The sequence below is a fragment of the Hyla sarda genome, chromosome 1 (genome assembly GCF_029499605.1).
Source record: "Hyla sarda isolate aHylSar1 chromosome 1, aHylSar1.hap1, whole genome shotgun sequence".
Classification (NCBI taxonomy): Eukaryota; Metazoa; Chordata; class Amphibia; order Anura; family Hylidae; genus Hyla; species Hyla sarda.
In genome coordinates this window covers 90,592,093-90,615,436 of record NC_079189.1, presented here as the reverse complement: position 1 = coordinate 90,615,436, position 23,344 = coordinate 90,592,093, and the positions used below count along the sequence as shown (strand labels likewise).

At 44.1% G+C, this 23,344-nt stretch overlaps 1 protein-coding gene across 1 annotated transcript in view; it reads left to right on the top strand.

The window, feature by feature from the left end:
• CORIN (corin, serine peptidase) overlaps positions 1-23,344 on the top strand; it is a 300,775-nt gene that overhangs the window by 173,317 nt on the left and 104,114 nt on the right. Inside the window, exon 4 of the mRNA XM_056557481.1 lies at positions 3,692-3,902. Within this exon, the coding sequence (XP_056413456.1) occupies positions 3,692-3,902 (211 nt within the window). The remainder of the gene's footprint in view (positions 1-3,691; positions 3,903-23,344) is intronic.

Genomic DNA, 23,344 nt, shown 5'->3' with positions numbered 1-23,344 from the left:
GTAGTTATCAGATCCAGTATACTAGACACTTTAAGATGTGATCTAAATTAAATCTGACAAGACATATTGGGTAGAGCGCTATGTAAAACTATTGAGGCACACACAGTTCATAATCATCCTACTGTAATCCATGACACAATATTCACAATGCCTCTTTTCATTTTATAAATTGATCTCTATAAATGTCTTATGGTGCATATTAGACACATGTCTTTAATAAAAAAAAATCCTGAAATTTCAGCGAGCCCTGTGACAATTCTTAGTATAATTGAAATCATTTTTATGTTCATGAGCCATTTGAAAGGTTTCTTTTCATACATAAACTGCCAAGATTATAGTTAAAGTTGATGAGGTTGAAAAAAGACAAATTCATCAAGGAAATTAAAGGAGTTCAGGCCCCTCTTGAATTTATTCAGTGAGTCAACTGTAAAACATCCGGCAGTGAGTTCTATAATCTCACTGCTCTTACAGTAAAGAATCTTTCTGTAATGAATGTGAAACCTTCTTTCCTCTAGACGTGGATCTCCCCTTGTCATGGTTACCGGCCAAGGTATAAAAAAAAATCACTAGAAGGATCTCTGTACTGTCCATTCATGTATTTATTACATTGTAATCAAATTGCTCTTAAGATGTCTTTTCTCCAAACTAAATAATTTCAAGTGTGTTAACCTGTCTTGGTATTGCAGTCCACCCTTACCATTAATTACCTTGGTTGTCCTCCTCTGTACCTGCTCCAGTTCAGCCATGTCGTTCTTATATGCTGTTGCCCAAAGTTGAGCACAATATCCTAAGTGTGGTCTTACTGGTGATTTATACATAGGCAAAACTATGTTCCGGGCATTAGCCTCTATCTAGTTTTTTAAAGCATCCCAAGACTTTATTATCCTTGGCAGCCGCTGCCTGGCACTGGTCGCTAAAGTTGAGTTTACTGTCACCAATATCCCAAGTTCCTTTCAGCAGTATTTCATATTTAACCCAGTTATACATCTTGTTGCCTTGGCCCATGTGCATAACCTTACATTTATCCACATAAAATTTAATTTGCAAATTTTCTTGTCCAAGCCTCCAGCTTACCCAGATGCCCATATAGGTTATATTCTCCTCTTCTATGTTTATTACCTTACAGAGCATAGTATCATCTGCAGATATTGAAATTCTACTCTGTAATCCCTCTACAAGGTCATTAACCTGTTGGGGACGGAGGGTGTACAGGTACACCCACTCGCTTTCTATAACGCAGGGCCACGCCGTCGGGCCCGGCCTCTAACAACAATCGGGACCCGTGGCTAATAGCACTGATCACAGTGCCGTGTGCTATTAACCCTTTAGACGCGGCATTCAAAGTTGAACACCACGTTTAAAGTGAAAGTAAACTAATGCCGGTTGGCTCAGGGGGCTTTTCGGGATTGCCACGGTGAAATCACGGCATCCCAAACAGCTGTAGGACAGCAGGAGGGTCCCCTACCTTCATCCTCGCTCTCCAATTGCCGAATGACTGCTCAGTGCCTGAGATCCAGGCATGAGCAGTCAAGCGGCAGAATCATTGATCGCTGGTTTCCTATGAGAAACCATTGATCAATGTAGAAGATCAGTGTGTGCAGTGTTATAGGTCCCTATGGAAGCTATAACACTGCAAAAAAAAGTGGAAAAAAAAGTTAATAAAGATCATTTAACCCCTTCCCTAATAAAAGTTTGAATCACCCCCATTTCCCATTTAGAAAATTAAACATATGTGATATCGCCGCATCTGGAAATGTCCGAATTATAAAAATATATAATTAATTAAACTTCACGGTCAATGGCGTACACGCAAAAAAATTCCAAAGTCCAAAATAGCGTGTTTTTGGTCACTTTTTAATACATGAAAAAAAGAATAAAAAGCGATCAAAAAGTCTGATCAATACAAAAATGGTACCGCTAAAAACTTCAGATAACGGTGCAAAAAAATAGCCCTCATACCACCCCATACGCGGAAAAATAAAAAAGTTATAGGGGTCAGAAGATGACAATTTTAAACGTATAAATTTTCCTGCATGTAGTTATGATTTTTTCCAGAAGTACAACAAAATCAAACCTACATAAGTAGGGTATCATTTAAATTTTAAAGACCTACAGAATAAAGATAAGGTGTCATTTTTACCGAAAAATACACTGCGTAGAAACGGAAGCCCCCAAAATTTACGAAATGGTGTATTTTCTTCAATTTTGTCGCGCAATTTTTTTTTCCGTTTCGCCGTAGATTTTGGGGTAAAATGACCGATCTCATCACAAAGTAGAATTGGTGGCGCAACAATAATTAAATGGATTTTTAGGTGCAAAATTGAAAGGGTTATGATTTTTAAAAAGGAAGGAGGAAAAAACGAAAGTGCGAAAACGGAAAAACCCTCCGTCCCCAAGGGGTTAAAGGGGTACTCCACTATTCAGCGTTTGGAAAAAAATGTTCCGAATGCTGGAGCCGGCGCCAGGAGCTTGTGATGTCATAGCCCCGCCCCATCATGACATCACGCCTCGCCCCCTCAATGCAAGTCTATGGGTGAGGGCGTGATGACTGTCACGCCCCCTCCCATAGTCTTGCATTGAGGGGCGGGGTGTGAAATAATGAGGGGGTGGGGCTATTACATCACGAGCTCCCGGCGCCGGCTCCAACGTTTGGAACAGTTTATTCCAAACGCTGAACAGCGGAGCACCCCTTTAACGGTCACCCTATCCTCTGCTTTCTATCACTGAGCCAGTTGCTTACAATTTACATATATTCTCCTCTAGTTCCAGCATCCTCATTGTATGTACTAACCTTTTGTGTGGCACAGAACCCTTTTAGTCACACTACATCATATCCTGGGATGGTGTGTTTGTTACAACATGATTTAGGTGATTTGGTATAGGGCAATGGGGCAAATTTTTTTCTTCACAAAAATGTTTTTGTACCATTTACTTTACTTGCTTTTTAATACAATAGATTATTATTACGGTATTTTATTAACTCCACATTTCTTCTATTACTTGAACTGACTGAGCAGCTCCAGTTGCAGATGGAAACTTTCACACTGTGTCATTCATCACAGTCCCAGTTTATCGGGTCTGGTTAGGCCCAGCTTTGTCTCCATGCCAAGATTGCATATTATTTTTCAATAGTATCTGAAGCCTGAAGGTCATAGTACAAAAAAGAGGTAATTAGAACTTGTTCACATTAGCATTAACTAGATGGTCTGTTTACCTGACACTTTAGTGAACATAACTGATATTAAACAACAAAGCAAGGAAATTGGGAGAGCACTCAAGGGGCTATCTCACCTAACGCTGTGTGCAGTAAGGTCCTCAGTGACCTCCAATCAAAGTCTCCTGCGGGGTGCACGTACACAGATATAAAGCATCAATATAAAACAGCCAAAGAACACGTAGGTGCACTTGGAGGCAATGGCTCCGAGCGTCACACTTCACCAGCGCCCATGCCGTGACCCGGCACCCCGTCACCGGACTTCAAAACCCTATAGTCTCTGCTTTGTGGTGAGTGCACCTACGTGTTCTTTGGTTGTTTTATAACTGATATTAAAGCGATACTTAATACCATGACCTCCTTAAACCAAGTGCAGTATTGGTTTTTAGTTATTTACAGTGTTACTGTATATACTTTTTTTTACTTTCAATGTATATTTTTTTCTTAGTTAATATAATAATTGTCTTTATATTACAGATGCCTGTGTTAACATAACTTACAGCCAATGCCAACTGCTGCCATACAACCACACTATACCGAAGTCTATGTATTCCTTTGTCAAGAGCATAGATATGGAGATGTTTCTGAAGTTCTTCAGCTATCTCAGTCGTCTCAGCTGCTATCAACACATCATGCTATTCGGCTGTAGTTTGGCTCTTCCTGAATGCATCAGTAATGGAGATGACAGGTATTTGGAAACCAAATTCATCATTTATTATGATCTCTCTTTGTGGTGTACATGTTATCTAATGTGAATAGAACTATTTGTGTACTAGGCACATAACCTACTGATGGTAACATTGCATTTGTCCTGGTGTCCTCGATAAAACAAGCTGCAAAAACTATTGGAATCATGAACAGTAACAGCTAAAGGGCTATTAACAAAGATGACCCATGATTATATAATATCAACTGAATAAAATATGTAAAGGGTCTTAATAAAGGGTCTTAATAAAACCACAACAACGTGTAATATCTGTCCAACCAAGCAGAGACTTTTTGTAATGTGCTACCATTTTTCTGGTAAGACTCTGGACTTTTTATTCTATTCATAATAAGTCTATTGAGAAAAAAATGATTTGTGCACATAAGCAGAAATTCATAATATATATATATATATATATATATATATATATGGAATATGTAAAACAAAAAAGGACAATGCGCCCGTCTATGTGCCGTTACTCCCAACCAACAAGGCAAGGTAATCACAAAGAAGAAGTGTGCTCACCTGGTAGTGTTATGCTTAGAGCATAAAATCTACAGCTGCTTCAGGAGCCCAACTGGTATGGGTCAGTGGTCGTGGTTTGCGGCCTGGATCCTCCCGTATGGCAGGACGGTCTGTGTAGAGTAAACGATGTGGAAAATAGGTGATCCTGGGTGTGGCGCTCACCCGTGCGGCAGGAATGAATATCGAAATCCGATGGTAAAAGTAAGTGGAGTTTATTCCCTTCGTAACGCGTAGTCCCGTTTTATATCCTGAATAAACTCCACTTACTTTTACCATCGGATTTCGATATTCATTCCTGCTGCACGGGTGAGCGCCACACCCAGGATCGCCTATTTTCCACATCGTTCACTCTCTCTCTCTCTCTCTCTCTCTCTCTCTCTCTCTCTCTCTCTATATATATATATATATATATATGAAAATAATTTGAGCTTTGGAATATTCATCATAATTGTAAAACCTCTGCTGCAACATATTTGTAAAAGTGGGGGAGGCCTCAAAGTTGTGCCAAGCGTGATTCTTTTTTTTTTTTTATTCTGTAAATTTTTTATTTTGTAATAAACAAGAAAAGTACAGCATTTGGCCAGATAGGGGCCTTACAAGAACATGTCAGATAAAGGCAATTTGAATAACATAAACAAGTCGTAAAACGGCCTGTTCACAAGCAAGTGCATATACAGATATCCGTCATGACATATTATCAAGCATGTAATAAGATGAGATGGAATACGGATATAGGGATGCCAGAGACTTCAGTAGCCATGTAAGTGTTGGACCACCGATATGACTGGGCTATGGCTCTAGCATAAAAACAGCATTCTTTATTAGTCAAAAACATCAATTGGTATAGGGTCCACTAGACCTAAAAGTAACGTATGAAACAGACGGGTAGAAACATTCAAAGAGAAAAAAGGAAAGTAAGGACAGGGGACACTTATAATAATCTATTCCAGTAGGTTTACAAACGTCCTCCCTGTGTAGATGGTGCATCTCATCGAGAAGGGCAGTGAGTTCTAGAGATCCACAAGTCCCAGTTAGATAGGAAAGCGTTGTGAGCATTCTGTGACAGGGAAAAGGCTCTCTCGTATCCACAGGAAAGGTTAACCAGATGAACTACTTCAGAGAGAGTAGGAATTGTATTTGATCTCCAGCACCTGGTTATAAGTAATTTTGTAGACATGAGAATATGTGCAACGGGGGTCCTGATCCGTGGGGGGAACAAGTCCAAGTCAATGAGTAACAGTGCGGTCTCAGGTTGTAAGGGCGTCTGGGATCTTGTCAGCCGGTTTATAAGTAAGTTAACAACCGTCCAAAGTGTATGTAGGTCAGGGCAAGTCCATAGCAGATGTAGTAAAGTTCCCGTGCCTCCACAATCCCTCCAGCAGAGATTAGAGCATGAGGGGTCTATTAAGTGCAATCTAGATGGGGTATAGTACCATCTAAATGTGGTTTTTCCAATCGCTTCCTGGTGGTTTGTAGCTCGAAAACATGTACGTGTATACTTAAAAGCTTTCCTCCATTGATCCAAGTAAAATTCCTTATGAAGGTCTGTCTCCCATTTTGTCATGTAATGCTGTTTAGTCATGTCCGATCGATTACTTAGTAGATTGTAAAAAAACGTGATACCACCCTTCCTAGTGGGCGCGCTGTCAAGAAAAGATAAGTAATCTCTAGGGATGCTATGCTTTGTAAATTAGGATGGAGTAAGCAAGCTATGGAGTTGGAGGCCTTTGTATAACTCTACATGTGGGAGGCAGAATTTTTCTCTAAGAGATGGAAAATGCACATCACCCGCTGGACAGATCAGATCTTTTGCGAAGTTAATGCCCTTGGACTTCCAAGAAGCGAGATCAATGTGGGGGATCTGGGATTGTATATAGTCTATTGATATGTTGGACACGGGGCATGGAATTTTATGAAGATTTTGTTTCAACACCCTAGCCTAAGTTACATCAGAAGCCGTGATTACAGAGAGGTGGGAAGGAGGAGGAGTACCTCCTCTAAGAGTCATTAACATTCGAGATTTAAGGGACATGGATGGAGAGCATTGTGATTCTAGGGACACCCAAGGTTTGTCTTTATTGTTTATCCACCAATGCTTGGCTTGATCTTATAGGCAAGCAGCATGGTAGTCTTCTAAGTGAGGGAGACCCAGTCCGCCCCTAGTATTATGATGAGTCATGATATTCCTAGCAACCCTAGGGCGTATTCCCGACCACACAAATAGTCCTATAGATTTGTACAGTGTAGTATAGAAAGTTTTCGGCAAGATAATAGGGATGGTACGGAACAGATAAAGGAGTTTTGGGAGAAGCATCATTTTAAATGAGGCAAGGCGACAAAACCAAGAGACATTAAGTTTAGAGTAAGTTAACATTTGTTGTGTTAAGGAATTTGAGAGTGGTATAAAGTTAGCTTTGTAAAGGAGTGTAGATGGGTACGTTAATTGTATTCCCAAATAAGTTACAGCCTGCGTTTGCCAATCAAGAGAAAATCTAGATTTTAAGGAAGCAATCAACTCGCTGGGTTGTGCTACAGGGAGGATTTGTGATTTAGTCGTGTTGAGTTTATAGAATGAAATAGCACTGAACTTTTTAATGGTTTCAAATAGCGCAGGAAGAGAGAATTCGATATCAGTCAGGGTCAAGATTATATCATCGGTGTAAAGCGCCATTTTATGTTCATCTTGGCCACATCTGATGCCTTTAATAGACTCGTTAGCCCGAATAGCTTAGGCCAAAGGTTCTATAGAGATAATAAAAAAGAGGGAGGAAAAAGGGCAGCCTTGGCGAGTGCCATTTGACAGGGCGAACTGGTCAGAAAGAGATCCGTTTGTAAAAACGTTGGCTACAGGTTGGGAGTATAATGCGGCGATGGCAGAGAGGATGGAACCCTCAAATCCGAACTTCCGCAGCGTAGAAAAAGCGTACTGCCAGTTCACCCTGTCAAAGGCTTTTTCCGCGTCTAGTGTAAGGAACGCTGCGGGGGTGTTAGAGAATTCGCAGTGTTGTAATAATGATATTGTTACGCCGAGCGCTCCGGGTCCCCGTTCCTCCCCGGAGCGCTCGCCTCATCCTCGTTGCTGCAGCGCCCCGGTCAGATCCACTGACCGGGTGCGCTGCGGTACCGCCTCCAGCCGGGATGCGATTCGCGATGCGGGTGGCGCCCGCTCGCGATGCGCACCCCGGTCCCCGTACCTGACTCGCTCTCCGTCGGTCCTGTCCCGGCGCGCGCGGCCCCGCTCCCTAGGGCGCGCGCGCGCCGGGTCTCTGCAATTTAAAGGGCCAGTGCACCAATGTTGGTGCCTGGCCCAATCTTCCCAATTAGCTTAATTAGTTTCCACCTGTGCACTCCCTACTTATACCTCACTTCCCCTGCACTCCCTTGCCGGATCTTGTTGCCCTTGTGCCTAGTGAAAGCGTTCCCTTGTTTGTTCCTAGCCCGTGTTCCAGACCTCCTGCCGTTGCCCCTGACTACGATCCTTGCTGCCTGCCCCGACCTTCTGCTACGTCCGACCTTGCCTTTGTCTACCCCCTTGTACCGCGCCTATCTTCAGCAGTCAGAGAGGTTGAGCCGTTGCTAGTGGATACGACCTGGTCACTACCGCCGCAGCAAGACCATCCCGCTTTGCGGCGGGCTCTGGTGAAAACCTGTAGTGACTTAGAACCGGTCCACTAGCACGGTCCTCGCCAATCCCTCTCTGGCACAGAGGATCCACCTCCTGCCAGCCGGCATCGTGACAGTAGATCCGGCCATGGATCCCGCTGAAGTTCCTCTGCCAGCTGTCGCCGACCTCCCCACACTGGTCGCCCAGCAAGCCCTAAAGATCGCCCAACGAAATCACCAGCTGGCATACTTGACCTCCGTGACACAGCAACTTCAGTCACAGATACAGCAGCTGCTGCCGCAGTTACAACAACTTCAGTCACAGACACAGCAGCTGCAACAACCATCTCCTCCGCCGGCTCCTGCAACTCCTCCGCAGCAACCGGCCGCTCCTAACCCCTGCTTGTCCCTGCCGGACAAATTTGATGAGGACTCTAGACTCTGCCGTGGTCTCCTTTCTGGAAAGGCCTTGTCTGGGGCCACACCACTCTGGGACCGCAATGATCCTGCCACAGCCACAGTCCAGTCCTTCTTCGCTGAGGTCCGTGGTGTCTTCGAGGAGCCTGCCCGAGCTTCTTCTGCCGAGACTGCCCTGCTGAACCTGGCCCAGGGTGTTTCTTCCGTTGGCGAGTACGCCATTCAGTTCCGTGCTCTTGCTTCCGAGTTGTCCTGGAATAGTGAGGCTCTCTGCGCGACCTTTAAAAAAGGCCTATCCAGCAACATTAAAGATGTTCTGGCCGCACGAGAAACTCCTGCTAACCTACATGAACTCATTCATCTTGCCACTCGCATTGACGTGCGTTTTTCCGGATGGCGTCTGGAGCTCCGCCTGGATATGGACTTTGTTCGCATGAGGCGTTTTTTCTCCCCGGCTCCTCTCTCCTCTGGTCCTCTGCAATCCGTTCCTGTGCCTCCCGCCGTGGAGGCTATGCAAGTTGACCGGTCTCGCTTGACACCTCAAGAGAGGACACGACGCCGCATGGAGGATCTTTGCCTGTACTATGCCGGTACCGAACACTTCCTGAAGGATTGTCCTATCCGTCCTCCCTGCCTGGAAAGACGTACGCTGACTCCGCACAAAGGTGACACAGTTCTTGATGTCAACTCTGCTTCTCCACGCCCTACTGTGCCTGTGCGGATATCTGCCTCTACCTTCTCCTTCTCTACTATGGCCTTTTTGGATTCCGGATCTGCAGGAAAAATTTTTTTGGCCTCTCTTATCAACAGGTTCTACGTCCCTGTGACCAGTCTCGCCAGACCCCTCTACATCTATTGTGTTAACAATGAAAGATTGGACTGTCTCGTGCGTTTCCGCACAGAACCCCTCCTAATGTGCATCGGACCTCATCACGGAAAAATTGAGTTTTTTTTCCTCAGGTTCTTTGGCCCCAAGAAGAGGGGGAGACCCAAGGGGGGGGGGTACTGTTACGCCGAGCGCTCCGGGTCCCCGTTCCTCCCCGGAGCGCTCGCCTCATCCTCGTTGCTGCAGCGCCCCGGTCAGATCCACTGACCGGGTGCGCTGCGGTACCGCCTCCAGCCGGGATGCGATTCGCGATGCGGGTGGCGCCCGCTCGCGATGCGCACCCCGGTCCCCGTACCTGACTCGCTCTCCGTCGGTCCTGTCCCGGCGCGCGCGGCCCCGCTCCCTAGGGCGCGCGCGCGCCGGGTCTCTGCAATTTAAAGGGCCAGTGCACCAATGTTGGTGCCTGGCCCAATCTTCCCAATTAGCTCAATTAGTTTCCACCTGTGCACTCCCTACTTATACCTCACTTCCCCTGCACTCCCTTGCCGGATCTTGTTGCCCTTGTGCCTAGTGAAAGCGTTCCCTTGTTTGTTCCTAGCCCGTGTTCCAGACCTCCTGCCGTTGCCCCTGACTACGATCCTTGCTGCCTGCCCCGACCTTCTGCTACGTCCGACCTTGCCTTTGTCTACCCCCTTGTACCGCGCCTATCTTCAGCAGTCAGAGAGGTTGAGCCGTTGCTAGTGGATACGACCTGGTCACTACCGCCGCAGCAAGACCATCCCGCTTTGCGGCGGGCTCTGGTGAAAACCTGTAGTGACTTAGAACCGGTCCACTAGCACGGTCCTCGCCAATCCCTCTCTGGCACAGAGGATCCACCTCCTGCCAGCCGGCATCGTGACAGATATTACACTTCTGGTGTTGTCCGGACCCTACCTACCCTTGACAAAACCTGTTTGGTTACTGTGTATATGATTTGGCAGAACCGGGAGGAGTCTGGCAGCCAGGATCTTCGCATAGATTTTTATGTCCATGTTTAGAAGTGAGATGGGTCTATAGTTTGTTGTTTGGTCTGTTGGTTTGTTAGGTTTCGGAATGGTGGTGATGAAGGCCCCTTGCATATCCTTAGGGAGCTTGCCCATCGCCATCGCATCAGTAAAGACCCTTTCCATATACGGCAAAAGAATTGTCCCATATTTTTTAAAATATTCATTGGGAAGGCTGTCCGGTCCCGGGGTCTTATTGACCGGAAGGCTCTTTATGGCTATTACAATCTCTTGTGGGGTAATTGGGGCGTCGAGGGATTGCAGGGCCTGGGCAGGGATTCGAGGCAGGTCAACGGAGGACAAAAAGTAATCTATCAGTTGCTGCGTCGGTTGGGGAGTGGAGTCATCAGTTTGGAGGTTATAAAGAGACTGGTAGTAATCTTTAAATGCATTAGCTATTCCTTTAGGATCTAAATTAGGGGCTTGGGTTTTGGGGTGTTTCAGTAAAGGGATACGTTGTTTGGAAGCGTTAGGTTTTAGTTTTTTAGCAAGCAAAGATCCCGCTCTATTATCTTGGGTGTAGAATTTTAATCTAGACCTCCTGAGGTCCTTCTCAAACTGATATAATAGCAGCTTGCGGAGGTGGAGACGTTCAGCATTTAAATCTGATCGATCAAAGTTTGTTGGCGTTGCTTTTTGTAGGGATTCAAACTCTGCAATTTTTAGCCAGGGCTTCATTGATATGCAGAGTACGCTGTTTTTTAAGGAAAGTGCCCAACTGGATAAAAGATCCACGGATAACAGCCTTATGGGCTTGCCATAAAGTGGTAGCGCTAACATCAGGGGAGTCGTTTAGATGGAAGTACTCAAGCAGAGAGGTCTCAATTGTTTTTGACTGTTCTGAGTGTGCAATTATGTGGGTATTCGCCCGCCACACAAAGTCATTGTGTTTAGGAGTCAAGTCAGAGAGCGAGAGTGTCACTGGGGCATGGTCACTCCACGTCCGTTCACCTATAACAGTGTTGTCAGATCTGTCAAGAAGGTCCCTACTCAACAGAATCATGTCCAGTCTAGACAAAGATTTGTACCTCGGGGAGAAATATGTGAAGTCCTTTTCTGTTGTATGTTGGAGTCGCCATATGTCAAAGTAGTCATAGTCACATTGCAGGTCCTGTAGGTAGAACTGTCGACGAGTGGAGTTGTCTGAAAGATCAAGTAAGGGATTAACCACAGAATTAAAGTCTCCACATATTATGACTGAACCCCTTTTCAGAAGGTGTATTTGCTTAAACACTTTTTTGAGAAATCTGCCCTGCCCCGTGTTGGGAGCATATAAATTGACAATCGTATAGTCCCTGCCATCAATATTGCAGATCAGTATAATAAATCTGCTCTGGGGGTCTACTATCTCTGACAGTAAAGTAAACACTATACTGTTGTGTATTGCTATCAGCACTCCTCTTTTTTTTGGCTGAAAGTAGAACGAGATATGAAAGGTAACCTCCTATGGCGTACACTGGGGGTATTGATAGAAGTGTGTTTCCTGTATGCAGGCAATGGTTGCCTTCCGTCTCTCCAACTTACACCACATGAAGCTCCTTTTATAGGGGCTGTTTAACCCATTAACGTTAAGGGACACTACTTCAATCCCCATGCTCTGTCTATAACTGAGTGGTATGCTAGTAGTTAAATAAAGGGAGCCCTGTTATGCTACCTACAAAGCACACTGATTTAAAAACCTGACTGGAACTAATTGAACTCAGACAGGGATGTCACATAAAACAAAAACAAAAAGAGAGAGAGGAAGAAGTATATGAGAAAAGAAAGAAGGAAGAATGGGAGAGAGGAAGAAATAGAGAGGTAACCAATAATTTACAGTAAAGCAACTAGTCGGTGACCAAATATCAGACAGGTACACCCATACCCGGGGGGGGGGGGGGGGGGGTGTAGTAAATATCAAACAACAATACAAAAGAACAGCATAATTACGGACACAGTGTGATATCCAGGAGGTAAGTCACCCATCTCAGTCGGGTTCAGCTTGCCGATCCACACCTTCTTGACGGTCGGTTAGAGTTGGAGACGTTGTATGGGGCTGTGCCAGGTAACCCCACTCTTGCAGAAAGTCTAGTCCCTCCGGGACTGTTGTGAAAGCGTGAATAGTACCTTGCCTGGAGATGAGAAGTTTGGTTGGAAATCCCCAACGATACGGGACCGAGAGTTCCCTTAGTAGACTAGAAAGCGGTTGAAATGACCTCCTCGCCTGTAATGCCGCAGCAGACAGGTCCTCGTAGAGCTGGAGATCCTCATATGGCGGAGGAAGTGAAGTATTTCTGCGCGAGTACTGCAACAGCCGATCCTTCGTCTGGAAGAATGTAAAGCGGGCAAGAACATCCCGCGGTAGATTATCAGGCACTGATTTTGGTTTCGGGACACGGTGTGCTCGATCAACACTGTATTCGTATGGATCAAGGTCAGGTAGACACATTTTAGACATCTGCTGCACATACTTCAGTAACTGTGATCCCGCTACAGTCTCCGGTATGCCTCTGATTTTAACGTTGTTACGCCTGTTTCTATCTTCAGCGTCAGTGGCCTTAGCTTGCAGTAGATCAACCTTATCCTCCAAATCATTATGCGCATCCACAAGGTCATTGTGCGCTTTGGCGAACACCGCCATCTTGGTTTCAACATGAGTTAGTCTCTGCTCTACCACTTTAACCGAGGCCCGAATAGGTGTCACAATCTGAGTAAAGTCCTTGTGTAAGGAGCTGCAAAACATTAGCAACATATCCTTCAACGTAGTATCTGACACAGTTTTATCAGAGGTCTGGTAAGCGTCCAAAAGATCCTCCTCTATAGGCTGCTCTGTTAACTCTGCAGACTCAGCTATCTCTGTTTCGGGTGAGGAGGTATATCTTACCCTCTGTTTCAAGGGACTTATCTGGGGGGATGCTGTAGTGTCTTCCCGGTCAGTAAACACCAGCTGCGCCACAGTCTCATCTGTTGCAGCGCTCAGCAGGGGGCCATGCTTTAACGGTGTCGCAGCTCTCCCGGCCTCCCCAGGCGGCAGAGGGTCCGGAGAGCTCCATCGTTCTGGGATTTCAAACAGCGGGGGAAGTTTCAAAGAAGTTGCTAGACCTCTACATGCAGCCCGATTCAATTGGTCAGCGGTATTGTCGGGGTGAGGGCGCATAGAGGGGCCAGGGAGTTTTCTGAGGCTTTGCGCTCTCCCCGCAGCGCCATCTTTGCCAGGGTTAGGCCCGGAGGTTCCGGGGGGAAAGAAGTGCGATAGGGGCTTGTACCTCCCGGTTTTGTAGTTTCTCTTCCTGCTGATGTTAGCCATGGATGTCGCTGGGGATGTGGAGTGAATCCCGGTGTCGCTAGCAGGGAAAACAGACACTGTAGTTACTGTGTCTGACGGAGCAGCTCTCTCACAGGGCCATCTCTCTTGGCGGCCAAACCACGCCCCCCCCCAAGCGTGATTCTTCAGGAATTTTCAGCACCCTTGTTGTTAGACAAGTGGTAGCAAACAATGCCAGCTCTTACATGATCAGGCAAACTGTATGCTTGTTGTCCAATATTATCTAGTCTCCCTCATTTTGTCTAAATAATATTACCCAGGTGGCCCAATTGTGTGAATAACTTGCCTTTTTCTGAATCAGTGATTGCACTTTTTTTATTTTTTGGATTCACATTTTCTGTAAGCTCTATATGGCCACACTTGGTCCTTAAAGTAGTGATCTCAAGATCCAACATTATCCTCTTTGCACAGTCTAGCTGACTGGTGGGAGTCTGACTGCTGGAACCACTAACAATCTTGAGAACATAGGTCAACTCTTCTCCAAACAAATGGAGCTACAGCGTACATGTGTGACCAACATTCCATTTATTTTCCTTGGGGCTTTGGACCCCAACAATCAGCTAGTGATCTCCTATCCCATGAATAGGGATTGACTTTGGATCTTGGTGTAACTTATCTAATATTTTTTTTATTTTCACAATGCCGGGGTTTGGACAACTTTACTATTTAGTAATCTGTGTATGAGAACTGTATTAATGTTTATGTCCCCTTAAAGGTGTACTCTGCCCCTGGCATCTTATCCCCTGTCCAAAGGATAGGGGATAAGATGTTAGATCGCCGCGGTCCCGCCGCTGGGGACCTCGGGGATCGCCGCTGCAGCACCCCACCATCATTACAGCACAGAGCGAGTTCGCTCTGTGCGTAATGATGGGCGATACAGGGGCGGAGCAGCGTGACATCATGGCTCCGCCCCTCATGACATCACGGCCCGTCCCCTTAATGCAAATCTATGGCAGGGGGCGTGATGACCGCCACGCCCCCTCCCATAGACTTGTATTGACGGGGGCGGGCCGTGATGTCACGATGGGCGGAGCCATGACGTAACGATGCTCCGGCCCCTGTATTGCCCGTCATTATGTGCAGAGCGATCTCGCTCTGCGCAGTAATAATAGAGGGGTGCTGCAGCAGCGATACCCAGGGTCCCCAGCAGCGGGACCCCGGCGATCTGACATCTTATCCCCTATCCTTTGGATAGGGGATAAGATGTCTAGGGGCGGAGTACCCCTTTAATGGCTTGAAAAAGGCTATGTATGGCTGAAATGTTGCCTTGTTCTTTTTGTCGTGGATTAAAATTAAAGTTATTTTTTAAATATTGCTCTAGCAGTTTGATACCAACTATAAATAGAAGAACATGCACTGTTAGTAGATTTTGAGGATTATATGTTACCACCACTGCTCTATACAAGTGTTTATGGAATTTAGAGGTCCACCTAAAGATCTTCTTTTTTTTTTTCAGTATGAACTGTAAAAGACAGATATATATTAAAATGTAGTGCTTTTACTAGAGACAAGCTCAATAAATATATATTAAAAGACTTTGACATAAGTTGATAGGTAGCAAGGATGTTCTCCTGAAGGACGTGAAAGAAACTTGATATAGACCAGGGTCACCTCGATAGAAACAAGGCAAAGTAGTTCTGTTATAATAAAGATAAAAAGCTTGATGAAAACCCCACACTCGAATCACTGCCAACCTAAATTTCTTTAGCTAAAGACTAATAACCCTTTTACCACCTTAGCTTTTATGGCCACTCTGACCATTATTTTGTATTAAATACCCATAAACTGCAAGGACACAAGACAAAACAAGTGTTCAGTGAGGAAAATTCTCTATAACTTGACTTCTTTCTGACAAGATTGTCTCTATAGTTTTAAATTGTCTCAATAGATCCATCCCCCTTTCATTTTGTGGTCGTTTTGTGTAGACTCTTCATTAGACACAACTGTTCCTTTACAGCACAACTTATGGTTCAGTCCTAGTGGATCGTTTTCAATTTAATTGAATTTTAATTACTTCCTTTAGTTTGTTTGATCTTCCTACTGAAACCCAAATATAAACGTTTTTACATTGTTTTTGGATGCCAAAAATGTCAGTCTCAATATATGTCAAATAACTTTCTTTTCTGTCCTGATGTGACAATTGTTCCATTTTTTACTAAGACATACAGCTATACAGTCTCTCTTGGATTTTTATTTAAAACTGATGGCACAAAGGATCCCATTACTTTCAATGCTAAATTTGCTGACATTAATGTTGGAAATTGCTAGTTCTGAGTGACTCACAGCCATCAGATGCAAAACTAGTATCTTAAGGTGCAATTGTTATGCCAATTGCATGGCCAATATGAAGGTTAGGCCCCACATGTGGATCAGTTGAACCCACCTAGCAGGCTTTTTGCTTGGAAACTGAATTGATTCCCAAATCTGATGTACGTGAACAAGCCTTAAAACGAAGATGAATAGAAAAAAGTTGGATTGTTGAAGATCAAAACATCTTGTCTGCTTTTTGTTACTGGTTTATATTCCCCAGGATAATATATTTTATACTGATGTTGCTATAGTGATAAAAAGTATTTTAGGATGGTTCCCACTTTGAAACATTTTTGGAATCAATATCATACATAGTATTGGTTATTATGCTTTAGCATTATCTGTCAGGAAGTTAAGTTTTCCCTTTTCTATTATAGGGATATGAAAATTAGATGTGAGATATAAACTCTGTTAGAAAGATAGGATACGAGATCTCTATTAGAGATATGAACCTAAAGGAATTAAGAACCATAAGTGGTTGGGAAGTGAAATACTTGTAAGCACATAGGGGAAGATAGGTACACACATGGTACACGATACTTTATGTAAATAGATAGTTTCATCTTGATGCAACAGCTCATTCACAAACCTTACAGAATGGGACCACCTAGTCATGGGGTACTTACTGCAAGAAGATATGTCTTTGGTTACAACACTCACTAAAAAAATTCCTTATTGCCTCTGGAAGACATATCAGCATAATAACTGTTTTTAGGAACTTGGAATTGAGGTTTTATGGCCAATAAGCTGCACACAAGCCTGAGATCACCTTGTTCAAAACCAGGTGTTGGCTGGAAAGATGTGAAGCACAGTAGAAATGTGATCTCTGGAGTGATGAATCATACTTCACCATCTGGCAGCCAGATATATATATGAGTTCAGGTTTTGTGGATGCCAGGAAAGCACTACTAGCTTAAAGGTGTGCTGCAAACTATGAAGTTCAGTGGAAGAAGAACATTCATATGGTCATGTCTGTCATGGTCTAGACTTGATGTCTTCACTTTTATTGAAATTTTGAAGGTGTATTTCCATCAAGGGATATGCCACAAATGTTTGAAATGCAAACAGCACTACAGTGTAATTGTATACAAGGATGTCTTAGAGACCTGCTTCTAACTTTACCTTCTATGTGGAGATTTCTTTGAGGTTTCATCATGAAACAACATTTTCACAAGAAGATCATTTGTCAGGTTTTACATGGAAGAACTAATGTCCTGCATTAAAACACACATTCAAGTCATGTGATCAATATGAGTACCCATTAATACTAATGTTTTTATGCCTAAAGAGATGCTGGGAAAACCAAGTTGAAGATCAGACCCTTCTTTTCCTACATAAGGAAAAAGAAAGACATCAGTATTAACTAACTTAGAGTCTCAGATATCGAAAATGGCATGACCCAGAAACAGAAGGGGACCTCCCCATATTTTTGACATCCATTCTTCACTGTGCATCCCTCTCTAGGCTATTTATGTTGAACTACAGATTGCTGTAGATCAGATTCATATTTTTTTTGCATATGCAGTGTGCATCAGTCACAGATGATCCATAACATGACATGATGTGACTTCATTCTTGAGGTTGCAAAAATCTCTAGAAAAGCACAAGCTCCTATTGAATTCAATCATTAAAGTCATTGTCCAATTTAAATATACCCTATTAGGTTGTGTTTTTGCTTTTAAAAACTGTTACCAAAGTTTTTGAGCTAAAGCCAGACGTGTATTCAACAGGGATGGAAAATATAAAGGAGGGTCTTATACTTCTCCTTCCTTATGGATCCACTTCTGACTTTGCTGGGAAGAAGAAGAGTCGGATCCAGCTCCTGGAACATAAAATAGCTTGTTCATTCCAACATGACAATCATAGGAACACAGGTAAGTGACGCGTTTCAAGAGCAGGTGCGCTCTTAGTCATATGGTATGACTAAGAGCGAACCTGCGCTTGAAACACGTCACTTACCTGTGCTCCTGTAATTGTTATGTTGGAATAAACAAGCTATTTTATGTTCCAAGAGCTGGATCCGACTACTCTTTTTTACCAGTTTGCTACGCTGGTGTCCAGCACTGGGATCCGGGCTCCTGGGCCGGGAGAGCTGGACTCACTTCCTTTTTTTTTATTCTGGCTTTGGCTCAAAAACTGAATTGGTAGTCTTCCAAAAAACTGCCAAGTGGAAATAAAGCTTTTCAGAAGTCTGAGTTAGTAGAGGGGTCTCTGTTCAGGATCTCATGGCCCGAGTGGAGAGCTAGAAAGAACATTGGTCTCCGTCAAGGAGCTGTCCAGCCCTGCATTACACAGAAAACCCATTAATTTATAAAGGTATTGTGTAATGCTCAGTATCCTCTCTGGTCATGCTGAAGGGAAGCTGAACATTTTTTTCCAGATTGACTTAAAAGTTACAGTTGATTGCTCGAGGTCTCATCAGGGAGTGACTTTGTGATCTAACTATTGCAAATGGATCCCTCTGACTAGTAGAGATGGTCCAAAGTTAAAAATCTTTTAACCCATATTCAGTAACCACCTTTGTACCATATACCGGCGATTGCTGGCAGAGATTATTCTTAGAGATGAGCGAATTTTCCTAAAAAATAGTTTTGGCCTGAATTTATTTGCAGCGAATTGCTAATAAAAATGGCTATTTCTGGCCTACAGAGAGCCTCAATAGGGTGTAGAACACTTTGCCTTGCTGTTACACGCATAGGGTGTGTGCTGGGTTAGTGAAATAATACTGTTATTCAGTATGACATGCAGATTCTTTTGGAAATGTCCTTCATGTCATGAGAATGTAGTGACAAGAGTTACCTTCCATTCTGGACTTCTTACCTGGCTTTTATGTATAGCAATTATTTATCTAAATTATATTAAATACTGTATTTATCGGGGTATACCACGCACCGGCCTAAAAAGTTTTTTACCCAAATATCCTTGGTAAAATGAGGGTGCGTGTGTGTGCATGCGTATGCCCCGATACACCCCTAGGAAAGGCAGGGGGAGAGAGGCCGTTGCTGCCCGCTTCTCTCCCCCTGACTCTCCTGGGGTCTAGAGCGTTCTCTCCCCCTGACTATCGGTGCCGGCGCCCCATTGCCGATGCCGATAGCCAGGGGAAGAGAAGCGGCGCCAGCAATGGGGCAGCGGCGCCGATAGCCAGGGGGAGAGAAGGGGAAGCGGCACCCATTGCCGGCGCCGCTGCCCCATTTCCTCCCCCATCCCCAGTTTTATAATTACCTGTTGCCGGGGTCGGGTCCGCGCTGCTTCAGGCCTCCGGTGTGCGTCCCATGCATCGTTGCTATGCACTGCGCTGCGCAATGACGAGTGACCGGCACTGATAGTCAGGGGGAGAGAACGGGCAGCGGCACCGATAGCCAGGGGGAGAGAAGGGCCGGCAGCAGGGCTCTAGACCACAGGACAGGCAGGGGCAGAGAAGCCGGCAGCGCTGGCATTCTCTGCACCTGCAAAGCTGCTGCAGTTCATTGATTTAAAGCACCCGCTTTAAATCATTGAACTGCAGCGGCTTATCAGCGTATAACATGCAGGTAGACTTTAGGCTAAAAATTTTAGCCTAAAAAGTGCGTGTTATACGCCGATAAATACAGTATTATTTAAAATTGTATAAGTCACTTTTCATAAATTATAAAGCTTCTTTAAACACAGTCTGCGAACTACAAGGCTCTTATAACAACGAAAGTGCTAAGTGCTAAATATTGTTACATGATATGCATTACAGACAGAGCTGTAGCTAGTTCTTTTTACTCCTGAGGCGAGAACAGTAAATAACAGCTAAGTTAAACATTGAAATGTAACTAACAATCAGCGCTTAAAAGGAGGATATTAAAACCCAAATAAAAAACTTTATAAAAAACTGTATAAAAAATGTATAAAAAGGAGTATGAAATAAATACCATATACCAATATAACAATATTGTAGAATACCTGTTTTAATGACAGGATAAAAGGTAGGTACAGGATAATGGCAGTAGGACGGCAATAGGTGCAATGTGCTGAAAAAGAGGGAAAAAGATTTATATATTATAAATAGATGGTGTATGCTGGTATATAGCTGAAAAAATGATAATGGTACCTTGGTTTGGTAGGGAAAGAAAGTCCAAGGTGAATGTATGGAAATAGATTTTAGATGATCATAAGGTGCAACGTGTTGCAGGTGTATTGCAATGCTCTGCAGATAAGGACAAAATGCAAGGATGCTGCATACAGAAAAATATAGAGCATTATTTAGATGTGTAGTAGGACATTCCTGTCCGTCACCAGTTTGGGGGCATTGGTTTAAATAAATGCCACAGCAAAAAATGAAAAAATGTACCTCGGTTTTCTTTTTGGAGTAATCGTCCTGAAGAACGCCAGATTGCCGGGCGGTGTCTGTAACACAGGGTGCCGTGTTCCGTGCGGTGAGCAGGGTACGATTCAAAACGTATCAGGAGGGAACGGGAGACAGCCCCGGCCGGTGGCGTCTCTACCTTTGTCTTTCCCGTGGAGTTCTGGTGAGTTCAGGGATGTTCGCGGTCTCTACCAATGACGTCACTACAGGTAGCAGAAGAGGACAAAGTTCTGACGCATTTCGGAAGTATTCGACTTCCTTCGTCTGATTCCAGACAAAGGAAGTCGAATACTTCCGATCCGGGGTGTACCCGGATGCAAGCATTACATTTGCCTCCTCCACCAAAAATACTGTACATCAGATTTCCCTAAACAGGGTGCCTCCAGCTGTTGCAAAACTCCCAACATGCCTGGACAGTCAATGGCTGGAGGCTCCATTTTTTATAAAAACTGACGAACAAGGCATTTTACATTTTTATTGGGGGGGGGGGGTGCACAGTGTAAGGGTGTAGTGTATATGTAGTGTTTTACTCTTTATTTAGGGTTAGTGTAGTGTAGTATTTTTAGGGTACATTCACACATGCGGGGGTTTACAGTGAGTTTCCCGCTGGGAGTTTGAGCTGCAGCAGAAAATGTGGCGCATCTCAAACTTGAAGCGGGAAACTTGCTGTAAACCTCTGCCCATGTGAATGTACCCTGTACATTCACATGGGGGGAGCAAAACTACAACTCCCAGCATGCGCAGACCGTGCATGCAGGGAGTTGTAGTTATGCAACAGCTAGAGGCACACTGGTTGGGATTGGGAAACACTGAGTTAGGCAACAGACTACCGGAGTGTTTCCGCACCACTGTCGGTTTCCTAACTCAGTGTTTCCCAATCCATGTGCCTCCAGCTGTTGCTAAACTACAACTCCCAGCATGCATGGTCTGCAAATTGTCGTCCCCCCCAGGCATTGTCACAGCATGCCTGCTGAATGATTTCAGCAGGCATCCCACTCCTGTCCCCGCCCAGCACATGGCGGGGACCAAAATTCCCACTGGCATACAGGTACGCCCTTGGTCCTTAAGCACCAGGACACAAGGGCGTACCTGTACGCCCTTGGTCCCCAAGAGATTAAAATAGTATTTGTGTACAACACCAGCCAGTGTGTACTTTTGCCTGGCCTTTCACAGTACCTAGGCCTTTAAGACTTTAACCGGAACAAAATAGTTCACCACTGAGATGTACATATGTGGTATGCACTTATGGGGGAGGACAATGCACTCCAGTACGCTTAAAACAGTGTTTGTGTACAACACCAGTAGTACACACCAGTGATGCAGCACACAGTTGCTGTGTACTACACCCAAAATTGCTCTCTCTCTCTCAATCTCACTCCCTTCCTATCGTTGCTTCTAGGCAGGATTTGGGCTTGAGGTGAATCACTGCTGTTCTGTTCAACACACTGCTCTCTGTCCCTCTCTGTAATAGAACGCTGATGTGACTGGGAGGTGAATCGCTGCTGGAAAAATGCTTTTCTATGCAACACACAGCGCTGTCTTTCCCCCTCTATCTCTCTGCAATAAAAGGCTGAAGTGACTGGCCGCAAGATGACTGCCGCTTATATAGGGCTTTGACATCACAGGGGTGACTGGCTGCTAATAGGCTGCATGTGATTCAGGGTCATCCCGCCTACCCTTGTTCCCACCTTCCAAGCATTCCTTGCCCCATGTCCTCACATGTGGAATCTGCCATTTTAGATGCCCTGGAGCCAGGACCACACTAAATGGAGTTTAATGAAGGCGATATTCGCATTAGTTGCGAATGAAATTTTTCCCGCAATTCGTATGAATTCGGATTCTTCAGATTCGATTCTCTCATCCCTAATTATTATTAAAAGGGTTCCTTTCTTTCATGACTTGCATGTGTCATTTCTCACCAGTTTTCTCTCTGTAGGCTCCTTCTCTAAATGTCAGTTTTCCCTGAGCACTTGTCTCACTGCACCTTTTTTCTTAGTCTCTCTCTCTATCTGTTGGCAGCAAGTTACCTGGTTCCCTCAGTGAATTAATAATCCATTTTATCTATTAATTTTACCAATGAAGTCGAAGTGAATGGTTTGTGCAAAGGGAAAAAAAAAGAGAAATTTTTCTGTTTTTTTTCTAATGAGCTATATTACAAAGTTTCTTATATCTCCTTGTACTATTGGGTTATGCGAAGTTTAATGAAACAACAGTGCCCATTTAATTCCATGATTGACAGTATCGTTTTCTTAAGAGAAATCCTTGAACTAACACAACAGTAATATTTTATTGCATTTCCATTTTATTGGCTATGCTGTTTTAGTGGGGCTTGTGTCGTTGACCTTCTGTGAAGGACAGTTCTTGGTTTATGGTATACTAGTGCATAATCAAATCTTGCTGTGCTACATATCTCATGCATGTCATGTTTCATTAAGTGTCAGTGATAAGAGCTAAGTAAATGCCCATCCATCGTAGGACACTGATAGTAGCATTGAGCTATTTTTATGTAATATCATTATGTCTACAATGCTGACAAGTCTAATGAAAAAAAATAAGAATTACTTGGAAAACCATTTTATTCACAGTCTCTCAATTGTTATTCTAATATAACTAGCGCTGTACTTGTACAGTTCTGAATAATTCTGCAAACAACATTGCTATTTACATTAAACATTTGCAGCAACATTTTATACATTAGAACTACTTTTGGCACTCTCTGCTATAGTATGTGATCATTCTGAAGTGAATGTGTATGTTTATAACCTCCTGGGAGCAGATTGTGAATTTAACACATTTTTCTTGTTTGGACAGGTGAGTTTCCTTCGCTTTGTGTCTTGGTTACAAATGTAACACTAACAGTATGCACCTCCAATTAAAATTTGTCAATATTCTGTAGAATAGGTGTTATATTATGACGTGCTTTAATCAGGGCTAAAGTCCTGCAAGAACGCGTGGGAACTGAGTTCCTGCACTTTTTTCACAGCAGGAACACTGTTCCCATTAGCAGGACCAGCACTTAGATTGAAATCTTGAGTTCCACAGTTTCTTTCCCAGGACTTGACCCCT